General features: G+C 37.2%; 2 protein-coding genes across 18 annotated transcripts in view; both read left to right on the top strand.

The window, feature by feature from the left end:
• The first annotated feature begins 2,076 nt into the window (after positions 1 to 2,076).
• laynb (layilin b) lies at positions 2,077 to 10,567 on the top strand. Of its 10 annotated transcripts, none has more exons than XM_028464021.1 (7): positions 2,077 to 2,303; positions 4,373 to 4,679; positions 4,959 to 5,116; positions 6,855 to 6,872; positions 8,178 to 8,255; positions 8,382 to 8,481; positions 9,938 to 10,567. In XM_028464021.1, exons 1-7 carry the CDS (start codon positions 2,231 to 2,233, stop codon positions 10,254 to 10,256), a joined length of 1,053 nt encoding a protein of 350 aa, XP_028319822.1. In that variant the 5' UTR covers positions 2,077 to 2,230; the 3' UTR covers positions 10,257 to 10,567. The 10 variants fall into 10 exon arrangements, with proteins under 10 accessions (XP_028319822.1, XP_028319818.1, XP_028319819.1 ...); XM_028464017.1 differs by having other exon boundaries at positions 8,370 to 8,481; XM_028464018.1 differs by having other exon boundaries at positions 8,169 to 8,255.
• A 3,102-nt stretch (positions 10,568 to 13,669) lies between these two features.
• Positions 13,670 to 22,986, top strand: part of sik2b (salt-inducible kinase 2b) — a 49,453-nt gene continuing 40,136 nt past the window's right edge. For all 8 annotated transcript variants that reach the window (XM_028464011.1, XM_028464010.1, XM_028464009.1 and 5 more), the window contains exons 1-2: positions 13,670 to 14,228; positions 20,059 to 20,175. In XM_028464011.1, coding sequence (XP_028319812.1) covers positions 14,091 to 14,228; positions 20,059 to 20,175 — 255 coding nt within the window. In that variant the 5' untranslated portion in view covers positions 13,670 to 14,090. The remainder of the gene's footprint in view (positions 14,229 to 20,058; positions 20,176 to 22,986) is intronic.

Here is a 22,986-nt window from a genome sequence, read left to right as displayed (position 1 = left end):
AAAAATAAGTCATAGACAATTGTTGGCCCAGGGGCAATATTCAGCCCTCGGCCTAATTTTATGCAGCCACCAAAGTAAATGTACAAAATGATAGTAAAATACACAAAATAAGAGCAAGAATACAGTTTAAAAAAAAACACACACACACAAATAATTGCAACTTTGCAGGAAATGCAGTAAGATAAGATAAAAACACAGAAAATATTCCAAAAACACACAAAACTTTTACAAAAATTAACAACAAAACAACAACAGTAATACACAAAATTAATCAGAAAAATATACAAAATTTCAGAAAACGACAAGTAAGAAACAAAACACCAAAAATGACTCTGCAAACCCACATTACTAACAAACCAGCAAAACGACAACAGAAATACACAAAAATTAGTCCAAAAAAATGCAAAATGACATTTAGTTTGCAGGAAAAATAAACAAAAGGACTACAGGAATGCATAAAGCTAGACAACAACAAACATGCACAGAATGAGAGAAAACACAAAATGGCTATAAAAACTCTATGTTCGTTCCTGTATTAATGCTCAAATCGCTCATTATTCTAAATGCTGACATGAATGTTGATCATGTGGCCTTCCGAGCAAACAAACACATTTTTGTGTCCCCGCTGTGATAAAAGTTGCCTATCGCTGCCTTAAGGACACATCAAAGCAATCATTAGATGCCTCTGAGGAAGACTGGCAGTTGGTAGCTGAAACAAGTCAAGAGATCAAAGTTAATTTCCTGAAAAAAGTTCAACCTTAACATATTATTTCAAAAAAGAAATGAACTTGCTGGAATTATTAGGCAGCATAATACTGGGAATACTTAGTCAGTAAGACTCAGGCTACACTTAGGCTGCTGTGTTGTGCATTGTTTAATAGTGCGCCACAGGACTTTTATAACATGAATTAAAGTTGCCATGTCTCACAAAAAGTTTAAAAAAACTCTTGCTCAGGGCGTGGTGTGGGTATAATTAAATCCAGGCTGATCTGCAGCTACTCTGTAAATGTGTATGACAGCCATTATTTAGTTTGAACTTCAGGCACATGACACAAATTGGATGCACAACGTTTTATAATCAAAAAGCAGCTGCAGTTAGGTTATACAAGACTGATGCAGGATGTACTGTATTCTCACGCAAACACTTAAAGTCAGAAGTGACAAAAGTACTAGTCTAGGGTACTTAAGTAAAAGTATAGATACTTCAATAAAAAAAATTAAAAAAACAACTCTGGTAAAAGTAAAAGTATAGAAGTGGCTCTTTTACTTGAGTAAAGTATATGCTACTAAATGTACTTTGAGTAAACAAAGTAAAACAAAGTTCCCTTTAATAATAAGTCAGGGTTTTTAAACCAGCAAATTCCATATATTTATTTTTTAAGAACTTGTAGACTACAGGTACATGGAAACAAGTTAAATCTGTTACCTTTATGAACTCATTATAGATGCAATTTGCATAATCCCGTTTTTCAACCTCACATAACTTATTTAACAACAAACTTTATAGAAAAATGGGCACTTGAACACAATGTGGGGTGTTAATAACTAATGATCACAGCAGAGTTTAGGTTTGGAAAAACATTATGTGACGAGTATTTTAACTTTACACTTTGACCCACATCCTATCTGTTATCATTGAGGAGGCGGGGTTTATGAGCTATACTGCAGCCAGTCAGCAGGGGGAGCTCTAAACATAAAAGCTTCACTAACCCGTGAGCGTGCGTCATCCATTCTTTTCTATGGTTTAAGCCAATAGCTAAATTAAATTGTAATAGTCTGCGTTCAACCCTTAGTGGCCAGTAACTTTTACAACTAATGAAAATACTTTCACTAATATGTAAAGAGTGGCACAATAATTAATAAAAAGCACTACTTAATACACAAATACATATGTATTCAGCAGAAAAAAAGTCGGTTTGGGGTTTAGTTACTCTTTAAGTAAAGTAACGAAGTATATGTACTTAGGTACTTGTAAACTCTGCTTATACAGTAGTTATATAAATATTACTAGGGGGAATAAAATCCATAACTGACTTTCAGGAGGCGTTACTTGAACACGTTTGTCTTTTTTGGCTGCGTCCTTCTGTCTGCTGACAGACGCCATAAGCACGCCTTCACACACACACACACACACACACACACCGCGTCTGCAGCGCGTTCATAACAAACATCCTCTAGTTTCTAAGGACTGGAGCCCTGCTCACCCTGGACATCCTGCGAACATGTAGAAATGGATTTTATGACACTTTTTGGGGCCGTCATCGCCGTTTTATTCCACCCTGGATCAACTTTCAAAATAAATGGTGAGAAAAGAATTCACGTCTGAGTAAGAACAGCGTCATTGTATAGCTGTTATGATCCCTAGCGCTATTGTTCCGTTACTCATTGCAGTTTTTGTAAGTTTTCTACACTTTTTAACGACATGCTGATGTAGAAATGCGTGTAAGGAAGTTAAAGTGGCGTTGGATAGAGAGATAAACAGCTGCAGTGGGAGCTACACTACAACACGTGATGTGGCACATCTGCCCAGAGTCAACCAATGTTCCCACTGCTTGATATCAGTGCACGGCTTTGTTTTGACTACACTGTGTCCTAGAATCAGCTTTATTATCATGAAACTCTGCCTTAAAATGTGTGGGATTCCCACGTTTGCTTTCAAAACAACCAGGCACATCCATGCAAAGGTCCTAGGGTGGGACGATACACCAAGTTCACGATATGATATGATAGACGATAATGCGCTTGCGATAGTTATACAATACAGTATTTTGCGAAGGTACATAAAATCAAATCTGAATGTAAGTAATGTACGTCTGGTGACCCTGATGCTTGTGAATCTTTTGAGGAATTTTCTTATCTCCTGTTGACCAGCGATGTTGAGAGTCTTAAATCTTTTTTTAATGCATTTTACAAGCATGTGTTGTTTGTGAAATAGTGTTGCCTTTTTATATGAAATGTAGATTGATATTAATTTAAATAATTTCGCCTTAAGAAGCACTTGATATAGGAATTTATGAGATTGATTGAGATTCTTAGATCAAAAAAGTAATGTGTATAATACATATAGTAACACTAGGGGTGTCCTGATCCAACTTTTTTACTGACGATACAATGCCACTATTGAAGCTTTTTATAAATGGCCGATACCAATATCAATCCGTGGCCATATCAGCACAGATTATAAATTATTTCTTGTAGAGTTGAACATTTAACTGATCCTTTTATTATTGACCAATGGCTTAAGTACATTTTAACCTAAAACAAAAGAAAATCCTACAATTGAAAAAATGTAAAACATTTTAGAAGACCCTGAAAAATACAGTAACCTCAAAACCAATAAAAACAATAGAAACCAATTCTACTTTTAAAATGCATTATAACAATTCAAGTTCACTTCCAGTTATTTTTTACTGTCAGTATTTATTTGTGTCGGATGCTGGGTAGAATTGCAGCAGCAGAGTCTGGAATTAACTGCTTATATCAGAGTTTTAAGACTCAGGCCAATATAATCAGATCCAATTTTTTAGTTGATATCAGACCGACTTCCTGGACAGCTTTAACTAACACACAAAACATTACCAGTATGCTAAGTTCTCAACATGCACAATATTATACATCCTCACACATCTTTCTCACAATATCAGAAGGAAATTGCATTTTGGCATTTAATGTTGCAATTGTATCGCTAAATAAATCTGGTGTGAAACAAATGGCTTTTCTTGTGTTTTCAGTTAAAATTGCATTATTTTGTCAAATCCGAGATTTCCAAATTGTTGTCCAGTGACTTTGAGCTTTTACTGCTTTTTCATCCTAATAATCCTTAATAACTTCTGCAAGAAGCGTGGTGAGATGTATCTCTGATCCCTAATTTAGCATCTCCAGAATAACCTCAAATTCAATATTTTCATCTACTGCATTCTTTCTGTTATTCCTGTCTTCATACCTCTGGGACTATTATTGTGTTTATTCTGAACTTTTCTTAAATTTGACATTTGTGGTATTTTTGAACTACATCCAACTGAGACAAAAATATAAAATTGTGTTCAGCTGCCGTCATTCACAATTACTTGTCTTTACTTAAAGAACGATATTTTTAATGCATATTGTATGTGTTTTTTTTATTTTTTATATGGAATGTACATTGATTTTAAAAACGTTAAGCTTAAGAAACACTTTATATAGGAGTTTGTGTGTATTGGGTCAGTGCTGTGCTCTCCATCAACTGTGATTAGCTCAAGATTTATACTTTGTTTTAGTCATTTGTAAACCTAGCCACATTATCATGGAAAGACTTTGTAAATCAAAGTACCCACAATAATTTATGTCCGGCTTGTATTTATTTTCACTTCAAGATGCTCTTTTCTTTCTATAGGCCAAAAGATTTGTCGGCGTGGGACTGAACGTCCATGTTACAAGGTGTCTTACATTCAGGACGGTGGGCGAAGGCTGACCTTTGAAGAGGCCAGACAGGCATGCAGGGTGGACGGAGGTGAGCTGCTCAGCATTGAAACGGAGGGCGAGCAGCGACTCATAGAAAGGTTTATACAGCAGCTGCAGGCTGGGGACGGAGACTTTTGGATCGGGCTTCGCCGCAGCCCGCAGCATCACAGGGCCACGACCACAAGCACAGGATGCCCCTCACAGTACTATTGGCTGGATGGAAGCAAGGCTAAGTTCAGGTGATTTTTATTTTATTTTTACATGATCCTTTATGCTTCATCATGGAACACTGCACAACATAAACGTAGTTGGAAAAGACTGATAGCCTGCTGTGAGTGAGAATGAAAAGTTGGATTAGATGGAGCTCAAGTAGGAGTAAAGGAATGTCTGATGTCTGTTGCAGAAACTTGGGAATGAGAGTGGAATTTTAAATAAAACAGCAACAATCAATAACAATGTTGAATTGTACAACCTGCGTGTGACGCGAGCCTAAAAATGTGAATCCACGTTTTCTGTAGAAACTGGCACTGGGATGAGCCGTCGTGTGGTGGCGAAATGTGTGCGGTCTTGTACCACCAGCCCTCTGCACCACCTGACGAAGAAGGCCATTTCCTCTTTCAGTGGAATGATGATAATTGCAGCTCCAAGAACAACTTTGTCTGCAAATACCCTAAAGGTGAGACTGTTGTGCCTGGCCATGGGCGTCTGGGAAATATTGACATTTGGCTTTTGAGGTTTCCTTTGCTTCCCTAAGCTACAAAATCAAAACGTTTTATTTTCCTCAAACATTTTTTAATATTTTAACACATGATGAACACTTTTGAGTGTTAAACCACTGCATCTTAAAAAAAACAGCGGTTTTACAACCCCTAATCTTCTCAATTTAAATTTTCAAGTACTAAGAATTAAACACTTGCTGCTGGTGTTAGAATTCCGTCTAAAAACAAAATCTATCCACATTAGTACATTACAAAATGTCACATTCTAAAGCATCCTAGAAACATTCATAAAACTTTATAATTCCCCTAACTAAAAATCAGTGACGTGCCGTGACAACTAGGGTTGGGGAGGCAAGGCGTTCCAAATCGAGACCACCAATGTCAACACCATTGACAATTTCATATGTTTCTGCTGGCAAGTGTTAATTCAATTCAATTCAGTTAAATTCAACTCTATTTTTATAGCGCAATTTACAACAAAGTCATCTCAATGCGCTTATAAAAATATAAAATTCATAATAAAGAAAAAACCCAACAACATCCACATGAACAAGTATTTAGCCATCTAACAAAATCAACGTTGTAAAACATCATTAAAGAAACATAAACAATTATTTAATTTAGCCACCATACAAGATATATCTCATGACATGGCACAACATCCGTTGTTTGTGTTGGAAACACAGAAAGACAGAGAAAATGACAACAACAACAACTCAGAACACCCTTAGTGAGGAGCATCCACAAAGCCAATCCTACCATTCACTGTAGAAAATACGAATAATTTTCTGACCTTATCTTTGCTGAAGGTCTGGTAACTCAGGTGTTGGTCTCCCGTCTTTTAAAAGCTGTCGTTTTTCCTCAAAAAAAAAGTTTCTCAATCGTCTCTAGCGCTATCATCCTGCCTGTAGTGTTATCCCGCCCACTAGCTAGAGAACGTAGCAGCAGCATATCAATTCACTAATGCACTGTGAACTTATGTATAGCATTTAGCATAGCACGGTTACGTCCAAAGGCAGCGTAGAGAGCTGCCTTTTTCCATAAATGGTTTTCATCTTGGGGAATTGACTGCGCGTTGCGCAAACAGGTAAAAACATGCTATGGGAATAGAGGCAGAGCAGCAACATATTTTGAGAAGGGGTGTGGCCTCCTCCTGCCTTAATGCAGTTAGGAAATAGCGATGTTTAGTGATTTGGGCTATGAAACGCACAAAATGCTGACACTTTCAAACTTATAGGTAGTGTAGCTAATGAAAAATAAACGCTAATGAAAAACAAATAATTTATAATTATATCACAATTGGGTAGGCACTGCCTACCTTGCCTACCCTGACTGAACATCACTGCTAAAAAGTTTTAATAAATAGTTCAACACATATTTTAAATATAAATGTTAGTCTTTCATTTGCACATTTTCTTTGTGTAGTCTTGCTACTTTTGTCTGTGTGTATATTATTATTATTATTATTAGTGTATTTTTTTAATATGCCGCTCTTTACAGTTCTAATGACCCCTCTGGGATTATTAAAGTTCTGATATAAAATAAAATGTGAGAGAACTCATGACTATCAGGGCTGATGATTGTCGTTCTGATTACTCAAACGACATTTTCTTAGCTGGGTTTTAAATGAATTATATTACATGGATGCTTTAATCACTCTAATCATTTAATTCTGTTTTTTGTTTGTCACAGAAGAAATGCCAGCATTCACAGGTGAGAACAACACAGCTCTTGTGGCTAAAGCACATGAATGTATGATTCCTCTGCAAGATATAATGCAAAATGTGATACATTGAGTCTATTTAATCAACCATTTTAATTTTGAGATCAGAATATGAGTTTTGTAAAATGTCAAAATAATTTGAAACCAAACTAAACACAGGAATTAAATCATTAAACATTATAATGGCAATTTGCTGCCATTTTCTTTCTTTGCTCAATTTCATTGTGAGTCACTGACAAACAGAATTACTATTTATAAAGTGATTTATTTTGACAGGTCCAAACAGGAAGTCGATGGCAAAGTGGTAATCAGGGAGCAGACAGATATATACAGATCAGAGTTCCCACAAAAACATTCCTGAAGTGGTTTGAAGCAGACAGAGGACTGTGGCTCTAGGAACTGTGACACTGGCTTTTTACTGAATATATAGAAAGGAGCAAACTGGGGAAAACAATAGAGGGCTGTACCCTTCACACACCATAAAGCAGTTAAGTTTAGTTTATAGGTCCCATATCATGCTATTTTTCACCCATCTCCATTGGTTCTAAGAACCCCAAAAACTTAGTGATTGAGGTTTATTTTCCCAAACTCGCCTGTTTTCCAGAGTTTTAGCCTCTGAAAAGTCACTTTCTGAGCAACTCTACACAAACTAGCTGATTTGCATCCTACTTATGCATATTCATGAGTGGGCGTGTCAGTGGACACTGACTTCCTCCTCCCTGCACGGTGACGTAGGGCCAGAGGACGGCTCGCCCTCCTCCCACCCACTCCGTATTCGAGCTCATGCTGCTTTATAAACATGAGACAGAGCGTGGGGGCGGGGCATTCACTGGTACATACATAGACTGTAGAAAATACATACATAGCACTGCGCGAAGGATGCTGAAATGCTCCCCTTTGTGGGCGTGTCTGTTTACATGTCAATCACGACAGAGAGCTTCCTGGAGGCGTGGCTTCTCCAGCTCAGTGCCGCGTCAAATTCATCATCAAAGTGGGAACGCGTCGTCAAATTGGAGCAAGGTGTTTGGGCTCGCCCTGCAGTGAGAAAGGAGCAAATCACTCTCTGACTAGTGATTGAGGGAATCAATGAAAAAAACCAAATCGCACTTTTATCATGTTTAAAGCACAGAAAAGTCGATTTAGCGTAACATGGCCCCTTTAAGCACACTGCCATATGGATCTGAAAAATTGTGGTTTAATCTGACTTTTTTTAAGCATTGATTTACGTGATTATACATTGTAATGTAATTAAGTATTTATTGCCAATGATTTTCTTTTGCTTTTAACCATTTTAGTTCCAACTGTGGAGGTGAACATTGTATCAACTACAGAAACTAATAAGAAGATAAAGGCAGGACTCCCCGAGTCATCAGGTATGCAGGGATTGGTATTAATTCATATTCCGATGTCCATGTTTTTGCATTGTTATGATTAGGTAATATCTGACATTTTCAAAAGAACTGGACATACTAACATTTACTTTGAAGTGTCTTTTTCAGACAGTCCACTTCCTGTTTCCTACATTCTCTATGCAACTATTCCTGCTGTGCTGTTGCTGTTAATTGCAGTTGCTGGCTTCTTCTGTTACAGACAACATAGGTAATTTAATTAACCTGACAAATTGAAAATTGTATGTCTTTTGCAATATTGGTCAGAGGTGAAAGTAATGGATTACAAGTACTCATGTTACTATAATTGAGTTGCTTTTATGGGTACTTTTTTAGTATATTTCTAAATCAGTCATTTTACTTGTACTTAAGTATGTTTTAAAAGAAGTAAAGTAATGCATTACATTTCTACACCCAGCCGTTACTGAGTAAATTATTATATTTTGTTTTAAAATGATTTACGACACTGGACATTGTGAAACTAGAGAAAATGAAATAACCAGACATTCAAATGCATCACATCATAGCCGACCAACCAATATTAAACATAATGTACCATGCCAAAACAGACACAAAATTTGTTTTAGAGTTGATATACTTAGAACCTGGGAAGTGTATTATTTTAACTTGAATGTATTGGTGTTCTTTTATTTTTTTTTAAAGAATTGTAACAAATAATTAATAAATCTTTTATTTTATACAGATGCCTTTGTGGTAATTAAATTAAGTTCCAATTGTGCAAGATTTGGTCTCTTCCTTGTTTATTTTATACATGAGATGTTTACTGTATGCAAGGGAACCGTGGAATGATTTAATACCGAAAATAAACATTGGGGGTGAAAGTAACTAGTAACATTTATTTTGAGTACTATTTAACATGAGCTACTTGAGTATTTTTTATATGACTTACTTTTACTTGTATTTGAGTACAATTTCAATAAAATACAGTACTTCTCCCTGAGTAGGAAACATCAGTACTCTTTACGCCTCTGATATTAGGGCTGGGCAAAAAATTGATATATCGAATTTGTAGATAAAAACAATTTTTATTTTGCAAATTCGAGTTAAAAATTTTTTTTTTTTTTCTCTCTCTTTTTTTCCCACCACAGTTTTTTTGGACTTTTTTTGCATTCCATACTTGTGGGTTACCGTTGCTTTGTTTACATATGTTTATCCTTTGAGTAGGCTATATGTGTGCCACAGGCATGTTTATTTTTTTATTCACACTATACTGAGATGCTGATGGAAGAGTTTTTTTTTTTTTTTAATTTAAGCTAATGTGAAGTTTCTGTTGCACTTTTGCTTAAACCTGGGTTAAAGCTTGAAATTGTTGATTAACAGAGCCTCGTTTACATTTTATTCTGGGATTGTTCTATGCATTTTAACTCTTGAGGAGAATCACAGCAGTAAAGTTGCATTTTTTACAATATATCTGCAGTCTGCAGTCATTTTTAAGTGCATTGAAATTTTTATTTTTTTTTAAATTGAATCGAAACTCGAATTTTTTTTTCTGAGATTTTTTTTATAGGCAAAATCGTCCAGCCCTATCTGATATTGGTCACTCCAAATATAGCAGGACAAAGCACATAGATGTAATTTTACATTTTTAACTGTCTCGCTATCCTTTGTTTAAGATTACTGCCTTGTTTTTGTTTTGTTTTTATCAGCAGGAGGAAACCCGTAACAGGAAGCTATCCAAGTACATCAAAGCAGTGGATGTCTACTGCAGCTTCCCCTGCTCCGTCAAACGGACCCTATGCTTTCAGTGACGTTACCAAACTGACTCACACTGCTGTGGACACCTGTGTACCAGCACATTTAATGACTAAGTACCCCTGTGCTCCTGCTCAGGATTCGCAGTGTGGCGATTATGAGAATGTATCGTGTGCTGACAGGGAGAGCGGCTTTGTCACCAATGATATCTATGAGACCTGCAGAGCTCAAAGCCTTCAGGTGGGATGGGTGGAAAATGAGATCTACGGGTAACACAGCTGAAGCTTCTCCTTTCGCTGCATGTCCATCAAGAACAAGCAGCTGAAGATTATGACCACGCAGGACAAAGCAACAGAAAAATGTCTCTATTCTCTTATCCTGTTCATCCTTCCTGCCACCGCTGTAAGGCAGGAACCACAGACTGTTACTGGCCTTATCCTGAGTATTCTTTGGACTGTGTCCTGAGATGTAAATCAGATCATTAGATTTAGACACGTTTTACACAGTTTGATCAAATGTACCGTCATGCGAGTCGCCTTGCTCGGAAATTGTTTTAATAAATATTTTTAATAAGCAAAACAAAAGTGCAGTAGAATGCTTTGATAATGTGAGCTTAATGTGTCATCCCATTATCACAAGAACCAAAGGTTCTCAATATGTGCTGATGTCCCAGTATATACATCATTTTAGAAAGCCAGTTTGATTACCCACAAAGAGCTATTTATGGTGAACAAAAAACAATTTATCAAGAGCAGATGAAAAGTGTTTACTTTAATAGATATTAAATTGTAAACTAAAATTATTTATTTTTTGTTTAATATTTAATAAAAAGCTTTTTCCATTAAGGTTAAAAAAGCAGAGGACGATAATACTGAAGCATTAGGATTTGATCAAACCTAATTATAGTTGCCTCTGCAGTATTACAAAAAACATTCCCTGTATTTATTTTTTGGGTATTTTAGGTGAGAATATTCACAAATTATTTATTTAATTTTTTGCAAACAATCGCTACTGTAATAACATATTCAGGGTTTTTTTGTTTTTTTTTCATGACGTCACCAAGAATAGTAACATACAGGACAAAATAACTATGGAGTTCTTTGCTGTGACAAAAGAACCAATTTGACCTTAGCAAGGCAGCGCTGTCATCTTTGTTTACTATTTCCTTCTTGGCCTTTATGTGAAGCAGCAGGACTGAACTGCAGAAACAATGAGACACAAATTTGTTGACCAAACTAAACTTCAATACTGAAGGCTTTTCATATGACCCAGTACAGGATGAGCAGATTTATAAAGGACATGATTAGACATATATAAAGTCTCAATAATTGCAGACTGCTTTATTTTATTTCGTCAAAATATGTGCGTGCTGTGCTTTGTGTCATGAAAAGATTAAACAAGTGGCAAAATGAGAAGCTGAGCTAGTTTTTTTTTTTTTTTTTTGGATAACGTTTGAAAGGAAATGCCAGAAGCACATCTGGAAGTCTTACATTCAGGAAGTCAAAGCGTGACTGGCTGCCTGCTGAGCAATCCTCTGTATAGTAAGGAAGGAAAACATGCATGTGAATGTTTGGTAAGTCTATAAGCAACTCTGGGTTGTTGAACTAATACAGGTATTGTCATTGAGGCTAATTATTCTTTACACAAAAGGAGAATATTACAGGTGGACATGAATAAACATCTATTCTTATTTCAAAAAGAAAAGCTGATTAAAGCAAGACAAGCAAACAAGAATTACATTTAAGTAGTTCATCAGGGTCTATAGCCCAACATGATAGCACAACTCACTTCTACAAATTATTAAAAAAAAAAAAAAACATTATAAACCACTGAGCTCTAGTGTACAGCATATAATGTGTTAGAAGCCTGCAATGCTAATATTGTTCATTTTTTGCAAATCATTTTACAAATAGACACACTTAAACAAGACAACTGTAACTCCAAACCAATCACACTTCTGGGAAAACAACCTGTTAGAAAGCAACACTGAATGTAAATCAATTTCCAGAGCATTAACACGAATGGGAAATTATCAATGATCCACTTCAACAGTAGAAGCCTGGATGCAAATTTCAATAAGGTTAAGGAATACTGTATCTCCAAAAATCCACACAACCATTTAACGTCATTGCAATATCTGAAACCTGGATCAACTCTGTTAAATGTAATAGACAACTACAGATTGTTTATGAGTTGGTTGATGCTTTGATCCAGGTGGTCTGGAAGGAGATAATGAATATCTGTCGTTTCATCAAAAGCATGCATGCCCAAGCTTTATATGGAGAGCTTATAGGCTAGGGGTGGGAGAAATAATCAATGCATTGTCATTCATACATGATAATTGGTAATCAACGTACACATTTTTCAATAATAATGTATTTAAATGGGAAATTACACGAAATTTTGATGGAATGTTAACAAATATCTTCAAAGCGTGGTTGAGTTGCTGATTTACTTTATTTTATATTATAAACTGTATACAATAGTTTACAGCAAGGAACCTACAAATATGGCACTTTGTCATGCATTTCAGTTTAAAGATATCTGTATTTATTTCATTGCAATAATTAAACATGTATAGCTGTCGTAAAAAGATTTCACTACATGTAGTGTTGACCTTCGACAGCATGTGCAGACAAGGGAAAAAATAAAAATAATAAAAAAGAAAAGCTGTGAAAATATGTATCCCGATGCATCAATTCACAATTGAACGCAGGCCATGTAATCGAATCGAATCGTAAGGTACCTAAAGATTCCCGCCCCTAATACAGGCACATGGAGGACACACCCACCACTGAGAGCCTCATTTTGACTTGTCTTGAAGAATTTCTAATGAAATTGGATCTGATTTTTTCTACTTTTATTTTGAGTAGGCTATGGTCCTCCATAGGATAATGATTTCTATTTCACTTACCAGTAGTCATTCTTATGTTCTCAACAATGCAGTCCATTATGTAGCTTAATGAATCAAGGTTTTCAACTGGAATATTTATTGAGATCTCTGATGTGTTTCAATGTTACTTCTGTTTTTAAAGCAGTGTATCTTTGCCCATCTTAAACCTTCAGACTACAGTATATTGGCAGCACCGCTGAGAATGCAAATAGCGCAGTTTACTACCTTCACCAACAGGTGGTGCTATCACATAGCGGACCAAAGTCTTTGTAGTTAATGTCTAAAATGATGGTCAGCGTTTTATAATTAATTATACAAGGTTCAAGCTCTCTAAAGTGTCAAATAATTAATACAAATAAATAAATAAATAAATAAATAAATAAATAAATAAATAAATAAATAAATAAAAATAAGGAATGAATGAATGCATTGAGAGAAAAAAATATGCCCAGGTTATACTTGAAGGGGAATTAAATTATGCTGTTCTGCTTGTCTAGTATCAACAATTACACAAATGATACACAAGTGGAGAAAGCAGAGTTTGTAATTTAATTGAATGCATTTCCTGCATGGTTTGAACGTCAGTTGACAAAAGCTTGTTAAACACCTGCAGGGCAACACTTCAAAGCAAACCTGTGCACGCAATCAGCGAGGTCGGGTGAGCAAACAATTTTCAAGAATAGCAATTTTACTGGTTGACGTAAGAGGTGGGTCTAGTTGTCTTGGCAACCAATTGGCACTGAAGTGTGGAGTGGCTCCTTTGCCCCGCCCCCTGTACAAATACCCCCATGGCTTTGACGTCAATACACGTCAACCAGAGAACATGATGCCTCTTTGCGAGTCAACTCGTGTGCTCTGTTGCTGATAGAGGAACCTACACAGTGAAATATTAGAGCTCTATTGTGCCGGGGAAACGTGGTGTGGAAGCCGCCAGCGGCTGTGCAAATGGCCTGCTGCGTCTCGCCGGACTAAAAGGGACACAGGGTCGCCACGTTTTTTGGCGTTTCAGGGGCTGGCTGGGTGAAGCACAGACCAACTTTGTCCTCTTTTTAATGGACACGCTTCATGTGGCGGTGGCGGCGGCGGCGGCGGGCGGTTTGTTTTCCTTTCGTCTTTATCTGTAGCAGCTTAAGCCCGTGTGAACCCCCGGTGTTTCCCCCCTCTGCTGCTGCTCGTCTGGCTGCCTCCACACAAACGGTGCCATTGGGAACAGCATGGTCATGGCTGACAGTGTCCAGAAACCGCTGATCCGGGGCCCGGTCCGAGTGGGCTTCTACGACATCGAGCGCACTTTAGGAAAGGGTAATTTCGCCGTGGTGAAGCTGGCCCGCCACCGCATTACAAAGACAGAGGTAAGTGGTGTCTGTGAACTAGTTAGTCTCGAGCTAACTTGGGCCACTCTTCTGCTGAGTTACATAACTTTTTTATGAACTAGTTGACACCCCAGTTATTCGCAGCGGATACCGAAATGCTGTGCACATCGTGTGGTAATAGAAACTTGGATCGGGTAACTCCTGGACACTTGGCTGCTCACAGTAGGTGTCGAGCAACAGCTGGTGTGTGTGTGTGTGTGTGTGAGATCCTGCAGGTATGAGAAGCAATGACTGGGCTTACTGGTTTTTGCACACTCTCCCAACCCCCTCCACCTCAGCTAACAGCATCACTGCCAGTAAGGGGTCAGTGCTGCTGCTGGGAAACTCATACTGGAACATGTTTGAATTGACATCTTTACACCTGAACCAGTGTTTGGTGCTGGTGCATACAGTGCTAAATGTTAATTCTGTTGGTAATTCTCAGTGCATGCACCATGTTGTATTATCCAAGACAAATAACGATGTGACCCTCTTGTCACATCAGCACCACCAGCCAAGTCAGTCCCCAAGGATTGTATGCATGCATGTGTGCACGGAGAGCACGGACACTGCTGTTAACCCTCATCTATTCTACTCTGCACCACATGCACTGGGACACAAGGATAGAATCTGTCATTACTTATTTGTGGCTATTTGTAAGCTTGCAGGAAAGTCTTACTTAATTACTAGTACAGAAGTAGGCAACTGGCATCCAGGAGCCACATTTGGCCCTCAGTCTAGATTTGTGTGTTCCCCAAAACAAATCCCGCTAAAATTGTATTTCAAGAAGTTGGACGGAATATAAAGACAATCACACAAAATAACTCCCAAAACTCACAAATTTCACAAATTAAACACAAAAACACAAAACAATTCTAAATACATAAAATGGCAAACAGAATAATCACTTAAACAAACAGAATGACTATGAAAACACACACAAAAAAACATACAGAATAGCTCCAAAGAGACAAAATCACACAAAATGACAGGAAAATACAGAAACTCACAAATTGCAGTGACCCCAAAAATGCACAAATCGACAACATAAATGCGTGAAAATAGACAAAATTACAACAAGAACACACAAAAAAAACCCAAAAAACACAGTTTCATACTCCAAAAACACACAAAATGACTAAAAACTAACAAAACAACAAAACCACATGGACCAAAAAAAGACAACCCCCCCTTGTATTAATTAATGCTCAGATAAATCATTATTCTAATGCTGACATAAATGTTGATAATGTGGGCCTCGGATTAGATACAATCACATTTTTTGTAGCCCTGTATTCGTACCATGAAGTCCCAGGACAATTGTATTGAAATGGTGGTGAAACAAAGAATGCACTATAGTGAATGATCAGTGTGCGCGTCAACAGCTGACAATGGGTTAGTGATGTGAAACAAAGTGAAGATACATTGGATATAAAAAGTTTTCACACCCCTGTTCATATGCCAGGTTTTTGTGATGTAAAAAAATGACACAAAGATAAATCATTTCACAACTTTTTCCACCTTTAATGTGACCTATAACCTGTACAATGCAATTGAAAAACAAACTGAATGAGGTTGCAAAAATGTGCACACCCTCTTATAACTGGGTCCGGGGCTGTGTTCGGATTTAACCAATTACATCCAAACTCATGTTAATTTGGAGTCAGCAAACACCTATCACCATTTAAAGTGCCTCTGATTAACCCCAAATAAAGTTCAGCTGTTCTAGTAGTCTTTTCCTGACATTTTTGTAGCCACATCTTTCAGCATAAGCCATGGTCCACAGAGAGCTTCCAAAGCATCAGAGCGATCTCATTGTTCAAAGATATCAGTCAGGTGAATTGTACAAAATAATTTCCAAGGAATTAAATATGACATGGAACACAGTGAAGACAGTCATCATCAAGTGTAGAAAATATGGCACAACAGTGACTTCACTAAGAACAGGACGTCCGTCCAAAATTGATGACAAGACGAGAAGAAAACTGGTCAGGGAGGCTGCCAAGAGGCTGACAGCAACATTGAAGGAGCTGCAGGAATTTCTGTCAAGTACTGGCTGTGTAGTACATGTGACAACAATCTCCTGTCTTCTTCATACGTCTGGGCTATGGGGTAGGGTGGCAAGACGGAAGCCTTATCTTACAAAGAAAAACATCCAAGACTGGCTTCATTTTGCAAAAACACATTTGAAGTCTCCCAAACGAATGTAGGAAAATGTGCTATAGTCCGATGAAACCAAGGTTGAGCTTTTTGGCCATAACTCCAAAAGGTATATTTGGCACAAAAACACTGCTAATCACCAAAAGAACATCATACCTACAGTGAAGCATGGTGGTGGCAGCATCATGCATTGGGGCTGTTTTTCTTCAGCTGGAACTAGGGCCTTAGTCAGGCTGGAGGGAATTATGAACAGTTCAAAATACCAGGCAGTGTTGACACAAAACATTTGGGCTTCAGTTAGAAAGCTGAAGAGGAACTTTATCTTTCAACACGACAATGACCCTAAGCACACAGCCAAATCAACAAAAGAATGGCTTCACCAGAATAAGATTGAGGTTTTGGAATGGCCCAGCCAGAGTCCAGACCTAAATCTGATTGAACATCTGTGCGGTGATCTGAAGATGGCTGTGCACAGGAGATGCCCTCACAATCTGTCAGATTTAGCGCAGTTTTGTAAAGAGTGGGCAAATATTGCTTCATCAAGATGTGCCACACTGATACTCTTACCCAAAAAGAATAAGTGCTGTAATAAAATCCAAAGGTGCTGCAACAAAGGATTAGTTTAATGCTGCGTTCACACCGAATGCGTCTTCTGCGGCACCAGAAGCATCTGCCGCACGAAACGTACCACAGGGTCTGCAGGATCAAAAAATGTGCCCATTTGCTTCATACGCACGTCTGAAGCGAAGCCCCGTCCACCAGCGACACATCCAACTCTGTGAGTTTCACTACCTGCTGAAGCGAGGAGCTGCGCTTCTTTTTCTCCACTCACAAACATAAACCACCAGTGAAAAAAGCCAGTGTGATTAGCAGCTAATGCTATCCTAGATCAGTGCTGACTTTCAAAGATGAAAACTACAGAAATAACTTTTACCTGCTACTACCACCTCCTCGCTGATTTTTCCTCCACACCAAATCCAATTCATTGAAAAGATTTTGCATCTGGGACGCATCTATCCATTGACTTTGTATGTAATCTGGATGTACGGACATTTCGTAACGCATCCGGTGTGAACGCAGCATAAGGGTGTGCATATTTATGCAACCAGGTTATCTTAACTTTTTTTATTTTTCCCCTTTAAAGATTTCAGTTTGTTTTTTAATTGCATTGTACAGGGTAAAGGTCATATTTAAAGGTGGAAAAAGTTGTGAAATTATTTATCTTCGTGTCATTTTTTTACATCACAAAAACCTAGCATTTGAACAGGGGTGTGTAGACTTTTTATATCCATTGTACGTGTGCTTGTGACAATTCTCAGGCCACTGTCACTGGTGTTGGTGAGTAAAGAAAATCCTGGTCAAAGTTGGTTTGTGACAGCAGTCAAGGTAAAATGGAAAAGCAGACATGAAATAAATTATATTTCAGTCATAGTAATAGGGGTATCCCAATTCGATATTGATATCGGATTTCATCGGACTGCATCTAAAATCTCCGATATATACTATATTTATTCAATTGTAGAATACTGTAGATATTATGTTAAAGGTTAAATTGTATGTTAACCAATTGGTTAATAATAAATGGGTCATATCTACTGTTGCTGACTATTGTTCTGTTTGAGTAAGATCACTTGATCAAGCCTTTTCAAACATTCTACACTATAAAATAGGTAACAAAACTATGTATGATTCATGCTGATATCGTATCGGTATTAGCCAATACTCAAGGCTGCAATATCGATATCGTATCGGAAGTGAAAACGTTGCATCGGGACATCCCTACATACAGTGGTATGCAAAAGTTTGGGCACCCTTGTAAATGTTCATGATTTTCCTTAATAAATAATTGGTTGTTTGGATAACAAATTCCAGTTAAATTTATCATATAGGAGACAAACACAGTGATATTTGAGAAGTGAAATAAAGTTTATTCGATTTACAGAAAGTGTGCTAGAATTATTTAAACAGAATTAGGCATGTGCATAAGTTTAGGCACCCTTGCATCTTATTGATTTTAATACTCTTAGCACTAATTATTGGAACTCAAAATTGTTTAATAATAATAAAGATTTGTGCAAATAGGAACTTTAGCTGTGATAACAAGTAGAGATGCTCATGGTTAACCAATAACAAAAACTCAAAGCCATTAACAATAACGATTATTTACTTATGTCAATCCACTCATAGGGGCGTGTCAACACATATGTAATGCGACTGCCCTCCCCCCTTAAAAAGACCCTAACGGTTTCGTTCTTTTCACAATTCTAGTACTGTATATGGATATTGGACACAATGCACTCCCACGGTATAGCTCCCAGGGAGCAGTTAGGTTTAAGGGACTTGCTCATCATCCCACAGTGATGTCCCAGGTTGGATTCAAACCGGCGACCCTCTGGTTTCATGTCTCAAGCTTTCAGTTTATAGACAGACTCCCATTATTAGATTTGTGTCTCTTTATTCAGTTAACTATAAAATGACATACCTGTCTGTGTTGTGCTTACAGGAAGATTAGGAACGAGACTAATAAATCCATCAAAATATTCATTACTGTTCATGTACAAGTGCTACTTACAAAAATGTTGTTTATAGTGAGTCAAAATATTGGCACATGTCTAAGAAAACCAGACCTAAAATCACACAATGATACTCTGTCCACAGTACTGTCAATATTTTTTTTTTTTTTTAAAATGCTGATTTAAGCAGAAAGAATTGGAACTGGCTCACCTGATGTTGCAATACACTGTGATGCCACATTTCAGGTCAAGTATTTTGCAACATAAGCAGAGTTAATGTGTCATTATAGTTTGGTATGGAATAGGGAAAAAATTAACGGTGTTAAGATTCCGGAAGGGAATCCAGCACGATGCAATAGTTATTACTATTCACATTCGAGCAGATAAACCTTTGTACCTAAAAGTCAAACTTGTCTCCCTGTATTTGGATTCATGATCTCTCGTACAGATTCCATAGAGTGTCCTCTGTATTTTCAGGCCAAGTAAATTAACCGCTGATGTTCACACACATAAGTTGGTAAATATTTGTGTGGAAGTTGATTGATTTTTATGTTGTTGCCATAATTAAATAAAGAGATTTTTTTTTATATTATTATTAAATAGTTATTGAAAGAGAACACTAAGGTATTGTGCTTTACACATTCCTGTTTTTAAATGTGAGTTTCCTCTAACAGTGTGATTTCTTAGAACCAAAGTCTCCTGATGTTTACCCCTCCAGCTTGGCTCACAGATACTTGGAACACTGCTGATCACACCGATTAAATGTTGTTTATAATACAGTCTGGAAACCATTAGTCAAAGTCATTAGTTTAGTGTTTTTCGTTGTGTGATTTACATGTGTTCATGACATTGTAGGTGTGGGTGTTTATCTGATAAGGCATATGTTTGTACCTTGAAGTGATACCAGTTTGTAGGATTGTTTGTTTATTTTCTGCACAAACTGTCTAGTATTACACATTTAGTCTTGTTCTAAAATAACATTTTGGTCACCTCTGGAAACTAGCAATGCACATATCTCCATGGGTACAACGTTAAAGTGTGCATATGCAAGAAGGTGTTTACTAAGTCCAAAGCCTTCATCTTACATTCTTGCCTGGTTTTAGTAAGCAAAAAGGGCTATTTATACTCGTCTTGGTAATGCTTGGTTTGTTGTGCAGGTGGCCATTAAGATCATCGACAAGACCCAACTGGATGCTGTAAACTTAGAGAAGGTCTACAGAGAAGTTCAGATCATGAAGATGCTAGACCACCCCCACATCATCAAGCTCTATCAGGTGAGTCCAGTAACAAGAGCAGCAAGTTCTTATGAATAGAATGCTTCCCAAAAAGGAACACTTATTAGCTGGATTCAAAAACTAACCTGGATGAAATGTTTCTTTCTGTAATTTTCAATAAATTGGTTTTGACAACATTTTCTTCATAAATAACCAACAGTATTTTAACTAAGTGCTTTGCTAATAAATACGCTAAGATATTGTACACAAAAAAAACAAATCAACAGAATAAAGCCTTTGAAAATGATTCACCGTAAAAAAAAAAAAAGTTTTAAATCTCAAATCTTAAAATGTTAAAGATTATTGTTCTTTAAAAAGAGGCTTATTCCACAGTAAATCTTTGTCGCATTAAGTAAGCCTGAAAAATAACTGACTTTCACCTCACATGATCAGATTTGAGGAGAATAGTTTTCTGATTTTTCCTGTTGAATTTCTCTCAGGGTAATTGGGCTGTTAGAGTTAAAGTGCAAAATCGGTCTAGGCTCTAATTAGCAGACATCTGCTGCTAAACCTAGTCTGGATAGTTAAGGACAAGATAACAGGAGCTATTGACTGACTTGACTTGTCCCTATTTGTATTTCTTTGTGTTCAGTTGTGTGAAAGTACTACTGGCATTTTGGCATTAGCTCATTCAGTGCCAGCCATTTTTCAGAATTTCTACCCCCCTCAGTGCCAGCCGTTTTAGAGATGTTTTAAAGACCCACAGAATATTCTGTACTATGACAATCTGAAATCTGACACCAGATTCTGAAAGGTTAAAGTCTCTACAATTTGTTTGTAGCTTGTTTAGTTTTTCCTTAATCAGCAGTTGAATAGAACAAGTTTTACAAAAATCACCAGTTTCAGAGTAAAAAGCTGAGAAAACAGTGACATCTGAATATTGGTTTCCTTCTTAAAAAAACAACACTGAGACAAGGCTTTTGATGGCAAAAATATTATTTTGCTATCTGGCTCACAGTTGAATGTTTTACTTACTGTATTTTGTATCTGCTCCCCCCGTTGATCACACAAACGTAACTTCCTCTTCCTCCCGACACGCAGAGATTACCCGTTTGGCCCGGTTAGTTGATGTTTTTATCTGACAATCGCAACATTATTGATAATCCACTCAGGTCCACACATGTTCTGTGTTAGTATTTGGTGGTGTGAGCTGCTGGATACGTCATAATATCACTTCATATCGCCATAATCTCCCTTGTCCCTGCTTCTCCCTCCTTAGCTAATGATAGCATCAGTGACTAATCTCAAATCTAAAGGTGCACTGCAGCCACCGTCAGGGAACCAGTTGTTCACTACACCACACTACAGCTTAGATAGTGATGAGAGACCTCCGCCAGGGTGTATTCTAGCTCAATTGACGAGTTTTCTCGTCAATGGCACTGAGTGTTTGGATTTGAAATCACGAATTCTCGTCAATGGCACTGAGTGAGTTAATGAACCAAGTCCTCTTATCCAATCATATTCTCGGCACTTAAAAACCCACACATTGTTCTGATCACGTAGATCATATAGTATATTGACAACAGGACTTCCTAAAACAAAGATAATTCTAGCCAAATAACAAAAGTTTGACCATGTACATAAATGCAGTTGAGTTAGATGTGCAGCAGTATGTTTTAACAGAATTCAATTCCCTAATAATTTTTTTTTATTATTTTTGGCCGGTTTAGCAGATTTTTTAAAAAAGAATTACACATGAGATCTAGGGTGAAGTTGTAATGGGTGGGTCGCGGAAAGCTGGTCAAAATTAACAAATACTTAATGTCTCTCATGTTGGACTTGTCTTTTATTTTGAAAGAAACTTTTCTTTTGACAGGCATGCTGTGAAATGCAAATTTGGTTGGTTGAATTCTAAAAAGTGGGTCACGATTTAATGACAGTGGCAAAATATGGGTCGCAGGGTGAGACGAGTTGAGACCCCTGATCTAGGATACTTAGAAATTGGTAATAAAGCAAAGGAATAGTCTATCTCTGACATTGTTTTTTAATATAGAAGGACAATATCATGTTGAACGGTTACTTTGATGTCTGCTGGGTGTCACATTATAAAATTGTCACCAATAACACCACAGTTTTGTTGATCCAGTTTTATTACATAAGCTTTTGCATCCTGTTACAGTGTTTAGTGAAAACAAACGAGCGTTCTTTGTCATTACACAACCATGCCTCACTGTTCCAACCTCCGGGCATGTTATTTTGGTGCGTATCATTATTTCCAAAGGCCTATCCATCCAATCTGCTCTGGTCAATTAGCGTTTTCCTTTCCAGTCTCATAAACTTGCATCAGGCCTGTGGCCCAGAGAAAAAGTGAGCTAATGAAGAAACGGATGACACAGGCATACCAACAATAGTTTTTAGTCTAGTACTGTATCTTGTGTGTTATGCAGCCTTTCACACATTTTCTTTCACGTCTCACAACCTCTAATGCCCTTTGAGGGACATTTTTCTCTTTTTAACATGGCTATCATTTAGAATACAGAACCACTCTTTATTACTTAGACACTATGGGCGAAAGGTTGTGCAGTGCTTTTAACGATTTGCTTTAAGTCTAAAGAAATCACATTAAAACTTGTAGCGACCTACCTGTAAATGGAATTTAAACAGAAAAGCCAAGGGACACATTTACTTTCAGTTTTGGGGAAAACCATACAAAAGGAATAGCAATGGGGCTTTCAGTAGCTGTACAACTTTTTTTGATACCCTAATACAAAGGTTAATGAAATCATGTATTATTCCTCTCATTTAATATACCTGTGTTTTGTAATAATAGGACATATTACTGACTGTATGTGCTGCAGTGCCACCTATTGG

This window comes from Gouania willdenowi, chromosome 13 (genome assembly GCF_900634775.1).
Source record: "Gouania willdenowi chromosome 13, fGouWil2.1, whole genome shotgun sequence".
Lineage (NCBI taxonomy): Eukaryota > Metazoa > Chordata > Actinopteri > Blenniiformes > Gobiesocidae > Gouania > Gouania willdenowi.
Note: the sequence above shows the minus strand (reverse complement) of the source record. Positions and strands in the feature narration are given on the sequence as shown.